General features: G+C 38.5%; 1 protein-coding gene across 1 annotated transcript in view; it reads right to left on the bottom strand.

Moving 5' to 3' along the window:
- Window positions 1-17,597, bottom strand: part of F8 (coagulation factor VIII) — a 144,611-nt gene that overhangs the window by 89,104 nt on the left and 37,910 nt on the right. The window contains exon 10 of the mRNA XM_068962056.1: window positions 2,257-2,350. Coding sequence (XP_068818157.1) covers window positions 2,257-2,350 — 94 coding nt within the window. The remainder of the gene's footprint in view (window positions 1-2,256; window positions 2,351-17,597) is intronic.

Here is a 17,597-nt window from a genome sequence, read left to right as displayed (position 1 = left end):
ACACCCAGTGATATATCCAAAAGCCTATTATTTCTGGCTTCACCCACACTGCCTTCTCAGACAGGGTATCTTCAAAAAGAGACCAAGTCAGCTACTTGCAGCCATATCTACTTCTTACAGAAAAAAAAATGCATCCTTGGGAGATCAAACAGGAAGAGCAAGCTGCCTCACTCTTACCCTCTCTTCTGCAGAGTTCTCCACATAAAAAGCAAGTTACTAGGCACTAGATTTGTGGATGCCCCCAAATTTCAGGGTACACATTCAATATCTACCCAGAATTCTGTTTCTGTGCCCTTCTCCCTTAAAGGAATGCAAATCAATTTTGCATTTGAATTTTGACCAGCAACCATGAGGATTAGAAAACAGAGGATTGAAAGTTATTTACAACCAGACTAGCTATCCATCATATCATACTGAAGGACTCATAGAGTTTATCCCCTGTATACTAAATGCACTCAGAAGTATATTGAAGATCTACTTCCAGAAAAACAAAAGAAATAACAATAACAATCCAGAAATGTAAAAGCTAAGAGAGGCACTAGCCTATAAGTCCAAATAAAGAAATCCAGAGATGGCAGCTTTGTAGCAGGCCTAGCAAGCATATCATCCATATTAGAACAGTAAGCTGGTGAACAACAAGAACATCTTTAGAAGAAAAAATGATCAGATACTAATAAATAGCATGATTAAGAAGCTGGAAGACCTAAGGGATATGGTGAAAAGTCATATATTTCTTCTCTTGATAAAGGAAAGTCTTTCTTCAGGAATACAAACGCAAAATGTATAAGATTAACATGGTCTTAATATACTGCATATATTGAGACTTCCCTGGTGACTCGGTCAGTAAAGCGTTTGCCTACAATGTAGGAGACCTCGGTTATACCTGGGTCAGAAAGATCCTCTGGAGAAAGAAATGGCAACCCACCCCAATACTCTTGCTTGGAAAATCCCATAGATGGAGGAGCCTGGTAGGCTACAGTCCATGGGGTTGTAGAGCGTCAGACACGACTCAGCAACTTCACTTCAATATACTGCAAGCTAAAATTCACCATGATTTTGAACTACTGGTAGAGAATAAAGCAGGATAATCCATTTGACTGTAACAGTAAAATCATTGGAACTGTAGACAAAAGAATAACCATAGCATACCACCTAGTTCTGCAGTAAACTCATATTCTTATAATAAGAAACACATACTACAATAATATAAATGCTGGTTTTTGACTTTTAAAGTTTAAAATAAATATATAGAAAAAGCAAGGAGTTATTTAAAATTAAAGAACAAAATGTAAATGTTATCAGTTTTAGTTTTATAAAAGTAAAGGTATGGCTGGTAGCAGTTGAGAAATGGAAGAACAGATGAGAGGAAATAACAAAGGGAACAGTTGTTAGTACTCTTAGTGTAATATCATAAAGATATAAAAAGTAGGTATTTAGCATATTATTAACGTTCTGCCAATTGAGGAACTAAAACAGTGATAAAAGTCTAAAACAACCGGAATAGGAAGAGGTATAATGCTAAATCCTTATTTAACACAAAATTAAATATATAATGTTGTAACTATAAATATATATTTACATAAATAACTTTATATAAATATATAAAGTTGTTAAACAAAGGAGTAGCAAATAAATGATTTTTTTTGAGATACAGAGGTAACTGCCAAAAATCTAAAGCAGAAATGCTTAAAAATGAAGGCTTTCCAACCCAGAATTCTATGTCCAGCAAAAGTATCCTTCCAAAGTGAAGGCAAGGACTTCCCTGGTGGTCCAGTGGTTAAGAATCCAATGCAGGGGACACAGATTCGATCCCTGGTCCCTGGAAGATTCCACATGCCATGGAGCAACTAAGCCCCTGCATCCCAACTACTGAGCCCATGTGCCCTAGAGCCCATGCTCTGCAACAAGAGAAGCCACTGCAGTGAGAAGCCCACACACCACAACTAGAATAGCTCGCTCTCTGCAACTAGAGAAAGCCTGCAGGGAGCAATGAAGACCCAGCACAGCCAAGCAAATAAATAATTTATAAAATAATTAAATAATTATTTTACAAATACATAATTTGTAATAAAGAATTAATAATTATTTTACAAATAAAAGAGTGAAGGTAAAATGAGGGCATATTTTTAAATAAAATAAAACTTAAGAGAATTAAGGATGGGGTGATACATGTGCATGACTGTAGTTGTTGTTGAGGCTCTGTCCTCATCTGTATCTACAGGTAAGTAAGACCTAGAAAGTTGAGGTAAAGCTTACCTTTTGGAAATCTCCCTGAGTGCAAAGGACTGACATCAGTGATTCCATGAGGGTAGATGTTATATGGCCGGCTTGCTTGATTCTTAAATATAATCTGAAAGTATAAATGAGATATAAGGTTGAGCACTAAGACAATTAGGATCAAGAAGCAAAATGTGGCCTGTCTCCAGAAAATAAAAGCTGCCTTGTATCTACAGTATAGGGGTTTGAGTCTAGATAAAGCTCAAAATATGTGTTCTTTTGGTAAAATTGCTCAGATAGCTACTTAGGTTTTTCACTAAAGGCTCATTTATTTTAAATGATTTAAAATTCATTTATTTAAAATTATTTTAGTTGCTTCAGGAAGAATTCCTTGTACCTTCTGACACTAGTACTTGAAATCTGGATGTCTGCTGAGGGCACTGCTTCCCTTCAGTCTTTTGCACAATTTGGGCAATGAGTTTCCTATAGTGGAGAGGAAAATAGTGGTTCAAGTGTTAAAATCTTCACTGGATGAGCAGGCAGGACCAGGGACACAGTTGATTAGAGCATTAAGCAAAGATGGCGGCTGGCATCATATGACTGCCTGAGCTTTCCAAAAGAGACGAAGAATAGAAGAGTGATAACATGGGAGCATCATTAAGCACCCTGAACTTATCAACCAGGCTCTATACTGAGGTTGTGTGAGATGATTAGAAAAAAAAAAAAAAAACACTTCTATTTGCAGGCTTATCTTACACTCACTCATTTAGGAAAAGCCCACTGACAACCTGTTCCTTGCCTGCCCCTAAGCGGCAGAATGATGTAGGAGAAAAATCACACAGCTCTGTGTGATTTAATTAATTAATTAACTTATATAATTAAATTAATCAATTATATATATTCAGTTCAGTTCAGTCACTCAGTTGTGTCTGACTCTTTGTGGCACCATGGACTGAAGCATGCCAGGACTCCCTATCCATCACCAACTCCCAGAGTTTACTCAAACTCATGTCCATTGTGTCAGTGATGCCATCCAACTAGCTCATCCTCTGTCATCCCCTTCTCCTCCCGCCTTCAATCTTTCCCAGCATCAGGGTTTTTTCTAATGAGTCAGCTCTTCACATCAGGTGGCCAAAGGATTGGAGTTTCAGCTTCAGTGTCAGTCCTTCCAATGAACATTCAGGACTGATTTCCTTTAGGATGGACTGGCTGGATCTCCTTGCAGCCCAAGGGACTCTCAAGAGTCTTCTCCAACACCATAGTTCAAGAGCACTAAACATAATTATATATTAATTAATGTAATATCATTATTAATGATAAATTAATGATCAAAAATCTCAAACAGATGCTCAAACTACCTAGCTATTCTATTATGTTTTCTTAGAAATTAATCTTCCCACTTACTAAGCTACTTTTTGCTTCCCGATCCTCATGCTCAGGTACTTCTTTTTTTCACTGAGAAGAGAGACGCATTCAGAAAAGAAATTCCTCATCCTCCCACCCTCAAGTCTACCAACCTAGATGCATATATGACCATATTTTCTCCTGTTAAAATCAAGTCTTATCTAATGATGACAACATCTCCTCCTGTGTATTAGTACATAATGAAGTGCCATTTTATTTTATTTTATTTTATTTATTTATTTTTTTTGAAGTGCCATTTTAAAACCTCCCTTTTGGAATAGAAAAGAGAACCCAGAATTAGATCCACACAAGTACAGTCCATTGATCTTTGACAAAGAAGCAAAGACAATCAAATGGAGCAAAGACGGTTTTTTCAACAAATGGGGCTGGAACAAGTAGGCATCCACATGCAGGAAGAAGAGGAGGAGAAAGGAGGGGAGGAAAAAGAATCTAGATGTAGACCTAACCTTGCACAAAAATTCAGAAAAATAGATCACAGAACTACATAATTGATTTGGAATTCTTATGTGAGATTTGCCCCTACTCTTCCATTTATTTATTTTTCAATCATTTATTATCATCAATATAGACTCATGCATATTTATTTTATAATTTAAGGTATACTCCACCACTACTTTACTTATTTGATTGGTTATATTCTTCCAGTTTGGCCATTAGAAGCTCCTGTATTCATTTGACATTATTCTCATTCTTTCATTTTTTGAGCACTTTCTTCCTTTCTGAAACCACAAGATGCTCCAGGCTCATCTTGTATCTTCCCTGGCCCAGCCCTAGAATCATCCCTTCTCCAAAGGGCTTTGGTTCCTTTCACTAGAGAATGGTAATTAGAAACCAAGATCTGGGTGTGCTCATTGCTACTGGGGTGTCACTGTTCCCAGGACCTCTTAGGAGGAAATATACTAATTCAAATATACATGCACATATGTAATTATTTCTGTATGTATCCATCTGTCTCTATAGGCAAACATGAACCTATAGTAATGTCTCCAACTCTAATCCAGTATCACATGATTTATTCTAGCCTTTTCTTTTTATTTATAATTACCCTCTCCCTGGTGGCTTCCCTGGTGGCACAGGTGGTAAAGCGTCTGCCTGCAATGCGGGAGACTCGGGTTTGATTCCTGAGTCGGGAAGATCCCCTGGAGAAGGAAATGGCCACCCACTCCAGTACTCTTGCCTGTAAAATCCCATGGACAGAGGAGCCTGGTTGGTTACAGTCCATGGTGTTGCAGAGTCAGACACGACTGAGGGACTTCACATGGTCATAGTCATACCCTCTCCAACAGTGACAAATACAGCTCCCACTATCATTAGTAAAGTCATTCATTTACTTAATCTTCAAATAATAACCTGGGGCTTCCAAGATGGCTCTGGTGGTAAAGAATCCGCCTGCCAATGCAGAAGACAGACGTAAGAGACATGGGTTTGATCCCTCAGTCGCAAAGATCCCCTAGAGGAGGAAATGGCAACCCACTCCAGCATTCTTGCCTGGAGAATCCCATGGACAGAGGAGCCTGGTGGGATATGGTCTATGGGGTCACAAAGAGTCAGAAATGACTGAGTGACTTAGCACACACACAAATAATAACAGTTTTGTTTATTCCTTTCCAACCTTAAAACTTTATCTTTTTCTCCTAAGGATATTGGCCAGGATCTCTAGTAGAATATTAAATAAAGGTGGTGATACCTGTTAACTGTTTCTTATCTTGATATTAAACAAGGATTTCTGAGTTTCACCACCAAGTATGATGGTGACTATAGATTTTCTGTAGAGCTTTATCAGGATTAGGATGTCCCTTGCAATCCCAATTTCCTATGACTTTTTATTAGGAACAGATTTTGAATTTTCACAAATATTTGTATGAAACTAATGAGATTATTAAATGATATTTTACCTTTTTATGTGTTACTGTAGTAGATTACCATATTTGATTTTCTAAAGTTAAATTCATCTTGTTCAGTCGCTCAGTTGCGTCCAACTCTTTGCGACCACATGGACTGCAGCACGCCAGGCTTCCCTGTTCCTTCACTATATCCAAAGCTTGCTCAAACTCATATCCATCAAGTTGATGATGCCATCCAACCACCTCATCCTCTGTCGTCCCCTTCTCCTCTTGCCCTCAATCTTTCCCAGCATAAGGGTCTTTTCCAATGAGTCAGTTCTTCACATTAAGTGGCCAAAGTATTGGAGTTTCAGCTTTAGCATCAGTCCTTCCCATGAATATTCAGGACTGATCTCTTTTAGGATGGACTGGTTGGATCTCCTTGCAGTCCAAGGGGCTCTCAAGAGCCTTCCCCAACACCAAGTTCAAAAGCACTAAATTCATCTAGTACTCCTCAGATAAATCAATTAGATCACAATATATTTGCAATTGTTTTTATATATTGCACCACTGGGTTTATTAACTTTTGTTTAGGATTTTTTGAATCCATGTTTGTAATACAATTGGTCTGTAACTTTAATTTTCCTTTCTTATACTGTCCTGGTCAGGTTGACAACTAAGGTTGTGCTAGCCTATAAGTACTGGTGGGTCTTTACTTTTCTCTGATACTCGACATTTAAAATTTTAACGTAGGACTTCCCTGGTGGTCCAATGGTTAAGAATCCGCCTGCCAATGCAGGGGACATGGGTTCTCTCCCTGGTCTGGCAAGATTCCACATGCTGCAGGGCAACACATGTACCACACATGTCCACAACATGTGTACCACAACTACTAAAGCCTGCACTCTGCAAGAAGAGAAGCCACCAAAATGAAAAGCCCATGTACAACAACAAAGAGTAGCCCCTGCTTGCTGCAATTAGAGAAAGCCAGAGCAAAGCACCAGAAAGCCAGAGCAAAACGCAATGAAGACATAAATAAATAAACTTAAAAATTTGAATATAAATTATATATCCCTTGAATATGGGGATAAATCACCAATAAAATGGTGATCCTTGCTAGGTTAATAGAGATTTTCTTGCAACACATTCAAGACGTGACTTCCAGTGTCTTCTGGCTTCCTTTGTTGCTTTTGAGAAATAGGCTGTGAGTTTATGTGGCAGTTTTAGAATATGGTTCTGAAATTCTTTGACATTCCTCCCATCAGAGGTAGGCCAAATTTTCCCTCTCCTTGATTCCTGGAGGGCTTTGACTCTGATTATGCCATAAAATGCTGTGTGACTTCTGATGCTGGGTCTTCAAAGGTGAGGCACTTTCTGACTTGTTTAGCGGAACACCCAAAGTTGGAGTCCAGAGTTGCTAATGTGCTTTCTGCCCTACAAATAGGCCTTTCCTAGATATTTCAGATAAATTAAATCATGTAAGTCTTTTTTTGCTTGGCTTCTTTAATTTATCATAATACTTTGAGTTTTATCCATGTTGTATCATGTATGAGTACTTCTTTTAATTGCTGACTAGCATTCCAATTATATGGGTATACTACATTTTGTTTATTCATTCACCAATTGGTGAACATTTGAATGGCTTCCAATTGGGGGCTATTAGGAATAGTGCTGCTGTGAACATTCACATACTAGTCTTTGTGTGGACTTATATTTTCATCTTTCTTGAGTATATGCCTAGAAGGAATTGCTGAGTCACAGGGTAACTCCATTTTTAATGTTCTGAGGAATGGCCAAACTGTTTTTCAAAGTGGCTGTAAATCTCAGACTGGATATAAGTCTTTCCCATCAGAGTTTATGAGACTTCCAATTTCTCTATGTCCTTGCCAATGTTTGTTATTATCTGCCTTGCTGATTATAGCTATTCTGAAAAAGTGCAAGTGTTAGTCACTCAGTCGTGTCTGACTCTTTGCGACTCCATGGACTGTAGCCCACCAGGCTCCTCTGTCCATGGAATTCCCCAGGCAAGAATACTGGAGTAGGTAGCCATTCCCTTCTCCAAGGGATCTTCCCCACCCAGGGATTGAACCCAAGTCTCCTGCATTACAGGCAGATTCTTTACCATCTAAGTCACCAGCGATTTTGATTTGCATTCCCCCAGTAGCTAATGGGCTTCCCTGGTGGCTCAGATAGTAAGGAATCTGCCTGCAATGTGGGAGAGCCAGGTTTGATCCCTGGGTGGGGAAGATCCCCTGGAGGAGGAAATGGTAACCCACTCCAGTATTCTTGCCTGGAGAATCCCATGGACAGGGGAGTCTGGTGGGCTACAGTCCATGGGGCCTCAAAGAGTTGGACATGACTGAGCAACTAATCTTTTCCTTTCCAAAGCTAATAATGTTCAGCATCTTTTCATGTGCTTTTTGGTCACTTCTTTATACATCATCTTTGGAGAAATGTCTATACAAATCCTAAAGGACTCAGGATTATTATTTTTTAGTTGGATTATTTGCCTTTTTATTATTGAGCTATAAAAGTCCTTTATATGTTCTGGATACTATTCTTTTAATCAGATATATGATTTGTAATTATTTTCTCCTATTCCATCAGTTGTCTTTTCACTCTCGGGTTGGTGTCTTTGAGGCACAGAAGTTTTAAATTGTGATGAATTCCAATCTTCTATCTTTTTTTTTGCTTGTTGCTTTTGATGTCATACCTAAGAAACCATTGTGTAATCCAAGGTTACAAACATTTACTCCTGTATTTTCTTCTAAGGGTTTCATAGTTTTAGCTCTTATATTTATATCTTTGATCTACTTTAAATTTGCATATGGTATGAAGAAGGGGTCAAATCTCTTTCTTCTGCATGTGGGTATCCAGTTGTCCCAGTATTCTTTCCCCATTAATTGGTCTTGGGACATTTGTAAAAAGTCAAATGGTCACTTCTTACACTGTTGGTGGGAATGTACATTGGTGCAGCCACTATAGAAAACAGTTTGGAAGTTCCTTTAAAAAACTAAAAGTAGAGCTACCATATGATATAGCAACCCCATTCTTGGGCATATATTGAGAAAAGACGAAAACTTTAATTTTAAAAGATACATGCACCGCAATGTTCTTTGCAGCACTATTTACAAAACCCAAGGCATGGAAACAACCCAAATGTCCATCGACAGATGAATGGATAAAAAAGATGTAGTACATATATACCATGCAATATTGTTGCTGTTCAGTCACTAAATCATGTCCGACTCTTTGGGACCCATGGACTGTAGCACACCAGGCTCCTTTGTCCTCCACTACCTCCTAGAATTGGTTCAAACTCATATCCATTGAGTCAGTGATGTCATCTAACCATCTGATCCTCTGTCGCCCCTTTCTCCTTTTGCCTTCAATTTTTCTCAGAACCAGGCTCATGTAATATTTCTCAGCTGTAAAAAAGAATGAAATAATGCCATTTGCAGCAACAGGGATGAACCCAGAGATTATTGTACTAAATGAAGTAAATCAGACAAAGACAAATACCATTTATCACTTAAATGTGGAATATAAAATATGACACAAATGAATGTATTTACAAAACAGAAACAGACTCACTCATAGAAAACTAGCTTAAAGTTATCAAAAGGGAAGGAGAGAGGAGGGGGATTAAACGGGATTAACAGATAAAAAGTATGATACATAACACAGATAAGCAACAAAGATTTACTGTATATCACTCTAAAGGCAGAAAGTAAGGAGGAACTAAAGAAACTCTTGATGAGGGTGAAGAAGGAGAGTGAAAAAGCCAGTTTAAAACTAAATATTACAAAAACTAAGATCATGGCATCCAGTACCATCACTTCATGGCAAATAGATGGGGAAACAATGGAAACAGTGACAGACTTTTATTTTCCTGGGCTCCAAAATCACTGCAGATGGTGAATGCAGCCCCAAAATTAAAAGATGCTTGCCCCTTGGAAGAAAAGTTATGACCAACCCAGACAGCATATTAAAAAGCAGAGATATTACTTTTCTGACAAAGGCCTGTATAGCCAAAGCTATGGTTTTTCCAGTAGTTATGTATGGATGTGAGAGTTGGACCATAATGAAAGCTGAGTGCCGAAGAATTGATGCTTTTGAACTGTGGTGTTGGAGAAGACACTTGAGAGTCCCTTGGACTGCAAGAAAATCAAACCAGTCAATCTTAAAGGAAATCAGTCCTGAATATTCATTGGAAGGACTGATGCTGAAGCTGAAGCTCCAATAGTTTGGCCACCTGATGAGAAGAGCCAATTGATTAGAAAAGACCCTGATGCTGGGAAGGATTGAAGGCAGGAGAAGAAGAGGATGACACAGGATGAGATGGTTGGATGGCATCACTGACTCAATGGACATAAGCTAAGGCAAACCTCAGGAGATTTTGAAGGACAGAGAAGCCTGGTGTGCTACAGTCCCTGGGGTCACGAAACATTGGATACAACTTGGTGACTTAACACAACAATAACAGGAAATTATGCCCAATATTTGTGATAACCTATAATGGAGTATAATATGCAAAAACACTGAATCACTATACTGAAATTTACATATCTTAACATTGTAAATCAACTATACTTCAATAAAACGTCGAGTCTCCATAGATACGTAGGTTTATTTCTGGACTCTCAATTGTTTTCCATTGATCTACATATCTAACCTTATGCCAGTACCACTCTTTCATGATTACTATAACTTTGTGGTAAGTTTTGAAATTGAAGTGTGAGTCCTCAAACTTTGTTTTTTCTTTTTCCCCAAGATTCATTTGTCTATTAGGGGAGCTATGCAATTTCATCTGTATTTTAGGATCAGCTTGTCAATTTCTGCAAAAACAGACAGTTGGGATTTTGATAGGGATTTAATTAGATCTATAGATAAATTTGGAAGAGCCTTAAAAGTGACTCTTTCAATCTATAAATATTATATGTTTATCCATTTATTTAGATATTTAAAAATTATCTCAGTAACAATTTTTGCATTTTTCACTTTATAATTTTTTACAATATATTTTTCACATTTTTACAGCTTTTTTACAATACATTTTTCAGTTTTCAGTGTCCAAGTCTTATACCATTTTTGTTAAATTTATCCCAAGTTATTTCATTCTTTTTATGTTATCATGAATGAAAGCTTTCCTAATTTTCTTTGCAGATTTTTCACTGAAGTATAAAGAAATACAACTTATTTTTTAATATTGATCTTGTATCTCATAACCTTGCTGTGCTTGTTTATTAGTTTCCTCCTTGGAAGACGCTTCCTCCTTGGAAGAAAAGTTATGACCAACCTAGACAGCATATTAAAAAGCAGAGACATTACTTTGCCAACAAATGTCCATCTAGTCAAAGCTATGGTTTTTTCAGTACTCATGTACGGATGTGAGAGTTGGACCATAACGAAAGCTGAGCATCGAAGAATTGATGCTTTTGAACCATGGTGTTGGAGAAAACTCTTGATAGTCTCTTGGACTGCAAGGAGATCCAACCAGTCCATCCTCAAGGAAATCAGTCCTGAATATTCACTGGAAGGACTGATGCTGAAGCTGAAACTCCAATACTTTGGCCACCTGATGCGAAGAGCTGACATTTGAAAAGACACTGAAGAGCTGACTCATTGGAAAAGACACTGATGCTGGGAAGATTGAAGGCAGGAGGAGAAGGGGACGACAGACGATGAGACAGTTGGATGGCATCACTGACTCAATGAACATGAGTTTGAGTGAACTCCGGGAGTTGTTGATGGATAGGGAGGCCTAGCGTGCTACAGTCCATGGGGTTGCAAAGAGTCAGACACAACTGAGTAACTGAACTAAACTGAACCTTTTTAGTAGATTCCTTAGGATTTTCTACATAAAAGATTGTATCATTAGCAAATAAAGACATTATTACTTCTTTCTTTCCAATCTAAATGCCTCTAATTCCTTTTTTTTTTTTTTTTTTTTTGCTTTACTGCATTGGCTGCCAGTACAGTGTTAAATGGGCTTCCCCCCATGACTCAGCAGTAAAGAATCTGCATGCCAATGCGAAAACACAGGAGACATGGGTTTAATCCCTGGGTCAGGAAGATCTCCTGGAAAAGGAAATGGCAACCCACTCCAGTATTCTTGCCTGGGAAATTCCATGGACAGAGGAGCCTCTGGCTATAGTCCATGGGGTCACAAAGAGTCAGACATGACTGAGCAACTGAACAATGACAACAGTGTTAAATAAATATAGCAAGAGTGGACATCTTAACTTGTTCCTAATTTCAAAGGGAAAACATTTAGTCTTTTACCACATTATACATTTTTCTTAAATGTTATTCATTAAGTTAAGGATCTTGCATTGTGTTGCTAGTTTACTGACAGTTTTGTCTATCATGAATGGGTAATGGATTTTGCCAAGCCCTTTTTCTTCACCTATTACATGATCACATGATTTTTGTCCTTTGTTCATTAATATGTTAATCTGTACTAATTTTCATATTTTAATCATCCCTACATTACTGAGATAAATCTCACTTGATTATGGTGTATGATATTTTTAAAGTATTGGTAGATTTGGTTTAATAATGTGTTGTGGAGGATTTTTGCACTTATATTCACAAGGAATTTTGGACTTTAGTTTTCTTTAAAATTTTGGGACTTGTTTCATGGTCTAATGTATATACGGTCTATCCTGGAAATGTTTTGTGTGCATTTGAGAAGAATATGTATTCTATTGGAGTTGGGTGGCCTAATCCATAGATGTCTGTTAGACCTAGTTGGTTTATAGACAAAATGAAATTAGCTATTTGTTGATAAATGGTGAAGCTGAGTGATGGATTCAAGGAAGTTCATTTTACTATTCTAGCTACTTCTGAATAAATTTGATAATTTCTGTATACAATGTAAAAAATAATCCTCCAATTTTCACATTAACAGAAAAGCCTCATAGGATTTAGCATATGTAAGTTCACAACACAGAGAAATGAAGGAATAAGGTTCACCAATGTGAAATGCTGGGTTGGATGAAACACAAGCTGGAATCAAGATTGCCAGGAGAAATATCAATAACCTCAGATATGCAGATGAAACCACCCTTACAGCAGAAAGTGAAGAGGAACTAAAAAGACTCTTGATGAGAGTGAAAGAAGAGAGTGAAAAAAGCTGGCTTAAAACTCAACATTCAAAAAACTAAGATCATGCATCTGGTCCCATCACTTCATGACAAATAGATGGGAAACAATGGAAACAGTGACAGATTTTATTTTCTTGGGCTCCAGAATCACTGCAGATGGTGACTGTAGCCATGAAATTAAAAGATGCTTGCTTCTTGGAAGAAAAGCTATGACAAATCTAGACAGCATATTAAAAAGCAGAGACATTACTTTGCCAACAAAGGTCTGTCTAGACAAAGCTATGGTTTTTCCAGTAGTCATGTATGCATGTGAGAGTTGGACCATAAAGAAAGCTGAATGCCAAAGAATTGATGCTTTTGAACTATAGTATTGGAGAAGACTCTTGAGAGTTCCTCCAAGGAGATCAAACCAGTCAATCCTAAAGGAAATCAATCCTGAATATCTACTGGAAGGACTGATGCTAAAGCTGAAGCTCCAATACTCTGGTCACCTGAGGCAAATAATTGACTCATTGGAAAAGACTCTGATGTTGAGAAAGATTGAAGGCAGGAGGAGAAGGGGACAACAGAATGAGATGGTTGGATGGCATCACTGACTCAATGGACATGAGTTTAAGCAAGCTCTGGGAGTTGGTGATGGACAGGGAAGCCTGACATGCTGCAGTCCACGGGGTTGCAGTCTGACACAACTAAGCAAGTGAACTGAACTGAGGTAGACCTATATATCTTGATATGAAATGATACCCAAGATATATTGTTAAAAATTTTAAATCAAGGTACAGAACAATTTTCAGGGAATTCCCAGGTGGCTCAGTATTAAAGAATCCACCTGCCAATTCAGGAGCCACCGGAGACATGGGTTCAATCCCTTGGTTGGAAGCATCCCCTGGAGGAGGAAATGGCAATCCACTCCAGCGTTCTTGCCTGGAAAATTCCACGGACAGAGGAGCCTAGTGGGCTACAGTCCATGTAGTCAAAAAGAGTCAAACAGAAATAAGGGACTGAACACACTCGCACAGAACAATCTATATCATGTTAGTTTTTGTGTGAAATATATGCACATGTATTGGTATAGTGTTAGTTGCTCAGTTGTTTCAGATTCTTTGCAACCCCATGGAATGTAGTATATATAGTTTATGCATGTCTTTGTATAACTTATATTATTCCTGAAAGGGAATATGAAAAACTGACAGCAATAATTGCAGCTCAGACTAGGGTACTAGAAGTCTGGGAGGAAAGAAAGTTTCCTTTTGTTTTGCATACACTTCTTTGCCTTTTGAGTTACTTCTACTAATTAAAAACAGGTAAATAAAACTCAAAAACAAAAATGTACAATAATAGCTAACTAAAAATTTAAAGAAGGGCAATTAAGAAAGACATGCCCTACAAATATCAAAACATATTACAAGACTGTAGTCATTAAAACAGTCATTTAGTAACAGATCAGTTAAAGAGAATAGATTTCAGCATTTTAGTAAATAATAAAAAGATCTTACCAGGTGGCTCAGTGGTAAAGAATCTGCCTGCAATGCAGGAGACCTGGGTTTGATCCCTGGGTGAGGAAGATCCCCTAGAGAAGGGAATGGCTACCCACTCCAGTATTCTTGCCTGGGAAATCCCATGGACTGAAGAGCCTGGTGGGCTACAGTGCATGGGCTCGCAAAGAATCAGACACCACTAAGCGTGCATGCATATAATTTAAAAAAGGCATTTTTCCATTATAGAAAGGTTGATTGGGCCTAATGGCTGTCACTTGTGGAAATCCCTGTTTGACACTATGCTCCATACCCAAAAGTAACTTCCAGAGCAATTAGAATGCTTATTATAAAAATAAAACTGTAAACACAAAAAGAATAAAATATAGTAGACTATTTTTATCATCTCTTAGGGGTGATAAAGATGCTCCTAGGAAGAAAACATAAATGAAAAATATTCAGAAACATATAAATGTAAAGACTGATACAAAGATCTTGACTATATTAAAACTGAAAATCTTTATAGGGAAAAAGGCATCATAAAGGAGTTAAAGTATAAGTGACAGACTGGGAAAAATACATGAAAGAAAAATAATAATGTGCTAATATCTGTAATACATAAAGCCTTTTACAAATATATAAGCAAATTTGGAAAACTCAGCAGTGGCCACAGGACTGGAAAAGGTCAGTTTTCAATCCAATCACAAAGAGAGGCAATGCCAAAGAATGCTCAAACTACCACACAATTGCACTCATCTCACACGCTAGTAAAGTAATGCTCAAAATTCTCCAAGCCAGGCTTCAGCAATACATGAATCGTGAACTTCCAGATATTCAAGCTGGCTTTAGAAAAGGCAGAGGAACCAGAGATCAAATTGCCAACATCCACTGGATCATGGAGAAAGCAAGAGAGTTCCAGAAAAACATCTATTTTTGCTTTATTGACTATGCCAAAGCCTTTGACTGTGTGGATCACAATAAACTGTGGAAAATTCTGAAAGAGATGGGAATACCAGACCACCTGACCTGTCTCTTGAGAAATCTGTATGCAGGTCAGGAAGCAACAATTAGAACTGGACATGGAACAACAGACTGGTTCCAAATAGGAAAAGGAGTACATCAAGGCTGTATATTGTCACCCTGCTTATTTAACATCATGATAAATGCTGGGCTGGAAGAAGCACAAGCTGGAATCAAGATTGCCGGGAGAAATATCAATAACCTCAGATATGCAGATGACACCACCCTTATGGCAGAAAGTGAAGAGGAACTAAAAAGCCTCTTGATGAAAGTGAAAGAGGAGAGTGAAACGGTAGTTTAAAGCTCAACATTCAGAAAATGAAGATCATGGCATCTGGTCCCATCACTTCATGGGAAATAGATGGGGAAACAGTGGAAACAGTGTCAGACTTTATTTCTGGGGGCTCCAAAATCACTGCAGATTATGACTGTAGCCATGAAATTAAAAGACACTCCTTGGAAGAAAAGTTATGACCAACCTAGATAGCATATTGAAAAGCAGAGACATTACTTTGCCAACAAAGGTCTGTCTAGTCAAGGCTATGGTTTTTCCTGTGGTCATGTACGAAAGTGAGAGTTGGACTGTGTAGAAAGCTGAGCACCGAAGAATTGATGCTTTTGAAGTGTGGTGTTGAAGACTCTTGAGCGTCCCTTGGACTGCAAGGAGATCCAACCGGTCCATTCTAAAGGAGATCAGCCCTGGGATTTCTTTGGAAGGAATGATGCTGAAGCTGAAACTCTAGTACTTTGGCCACCTATGTGAAGAGTTAACTCATTGGAAAATACTCTGATGCTGGGAGGGGTTGGGGGCAGGAGGAGAAGGGGATGACAGAGGATGAGATGGCTGGATGGCATCACTGACTCGATGGACGTGAGTCTGAGTGAACTCCGGGAGTTGGTGATGGACAGGGAGGCTTGGTGTGCTGCGATTCATGGGGTCGCAAAGAGTCGGACACGACTGAGCAACTGAACTGAACTGAACTGAAGCAAAAGATGGCCATTTCTAACACAATTTCACAGTGATAAGAGAACAGACTCTGTATGATTTCAATACCTTTAGACCATGAAATTTTTACACCTTGCTTTATGTCCCTAGATATCTTCCAGGATCTCCTAGTTTATAGTCTATAGGGACTTGAATAGAATTTTTAGGCTACTGTTGTGTGAAAAATTGTATAAACTTCAATTATGTTGAATTGGTTCACAGTGCCTTTCAGGTCTACTATATGCTTCTCCTTCTCTGTATATTCATTCTATTAATTTTTGAGAGTTTGGTATTGAAACTCCAACTAAAATCTTCATTTACCTACTTAAAAAATAATTGCAATATATAGAAGAAGTATGTGTATTTCCCATGTCTCCTGTAAATGCGTTATCATACTTTCATAATTTAAAAAAAGAAAAATAAAAAAAAGGAATGCTGCCTGCCATATCAATAATCAACGGATGTTGCAGTCACCCTCGACAGTGAGCCCTTGGGGTACTTAGGCCAGAAACAAGGAATGCCTGCCATCTAGTGGTCAGCAAACTGAAGCCACCCCCAATGGTGCAGCTTGAGGAAACTCAGGATGTGAAAACACAGGATCCTGGCCCCAGATACCTGCGGTGCAGATCAAAGGAATGATTTCACTGAGCACACTCTGGGATCGTCACATGCACAGAAAAGCCCTAAATTCCTCGACTTGACATATCTAGTTTTCTTTAATTAGCAATAAATCTTTTGACAGTCTGACTACCTGCCTCTTGCTGCAAAGAAAGAAAGACAGAAAGAAAGAAAGAAAGAAAGAAAGGGAAGTTGCTCAGTCATGTCCGACTCTTTACAACCCCATGGACTGTAGCCCACCAGGCTCCTCCGTCCATGGGATTTTCCAGGCGAGAGTACTGGGGTGGGTTGCCATTTCCTTCTCCAAGGGATCTTCCCCTCCCAGGAATTGAACACAGGTCTCCTGCATCGTAGACAGACGCTTTACCGTCTGAGCCACCAGGGAAGTCTTTGTTGCAGAGATTCCTATATATCATGGCTCCCCTCCTCAGAAGAATTCTCTGAAAGTTATTTGAGATGCTGTCTCCTCAGCCCAAATTCTAAGAATGGTGACTTAATTTTAGGTTGTGCGTTTTTTTCCCCTCATTGACATGACCATCTATCTGTAAACTGATTGTGAAAAAATATACCTGCTTTTTTTAAACCATTGCTCTCTGCAGCATAAGTGGTACTAATATCTTCCATCAAGGGTCATGAAATATTTTCTGGAAAGGGATGGGTAGATATTAAGTGCTCTAGGCTTTGTGGGCTATATCTACTCTCTCTTACATATCCTTGGTATTTTTTTCCTTGCTGAGTTACTTTAGTCATGTCTGACTCTGTGTAACCCCACGGACTGGAGCCCACCAGGCTCCTCTGTCCATGGGGATTCTCCAGGCAAGAATACTAGAGTGGGTTTCCATTTCCTTCTCCAGGGGATCTTCCCACCAGGGATCAAACCCACATCTCTTATGTCTCCTGCATTGGCAGGCAGATTCTTTACCAC

The sequence above is a fragment of the Capricornis sumatraensis genome, chromosome X, assembly GCF_032405125.1.
Source record: "Capricornis sumatraensis isolate serow.1 chromosome X, serow.2, whole genome shotgun sequence".
Lineage (NCBI taxonomy): Eukaryota > Metazoa > Chordata > Mammalia > Artiodactyla > Bovidae > Capricornis > Capricornis sumatraensis.
The sequence above is the reverse complement of the archived record's forward strand: the minus strand, read 5'-3'. Positions and strand labels throughout refer to the sequence as shown.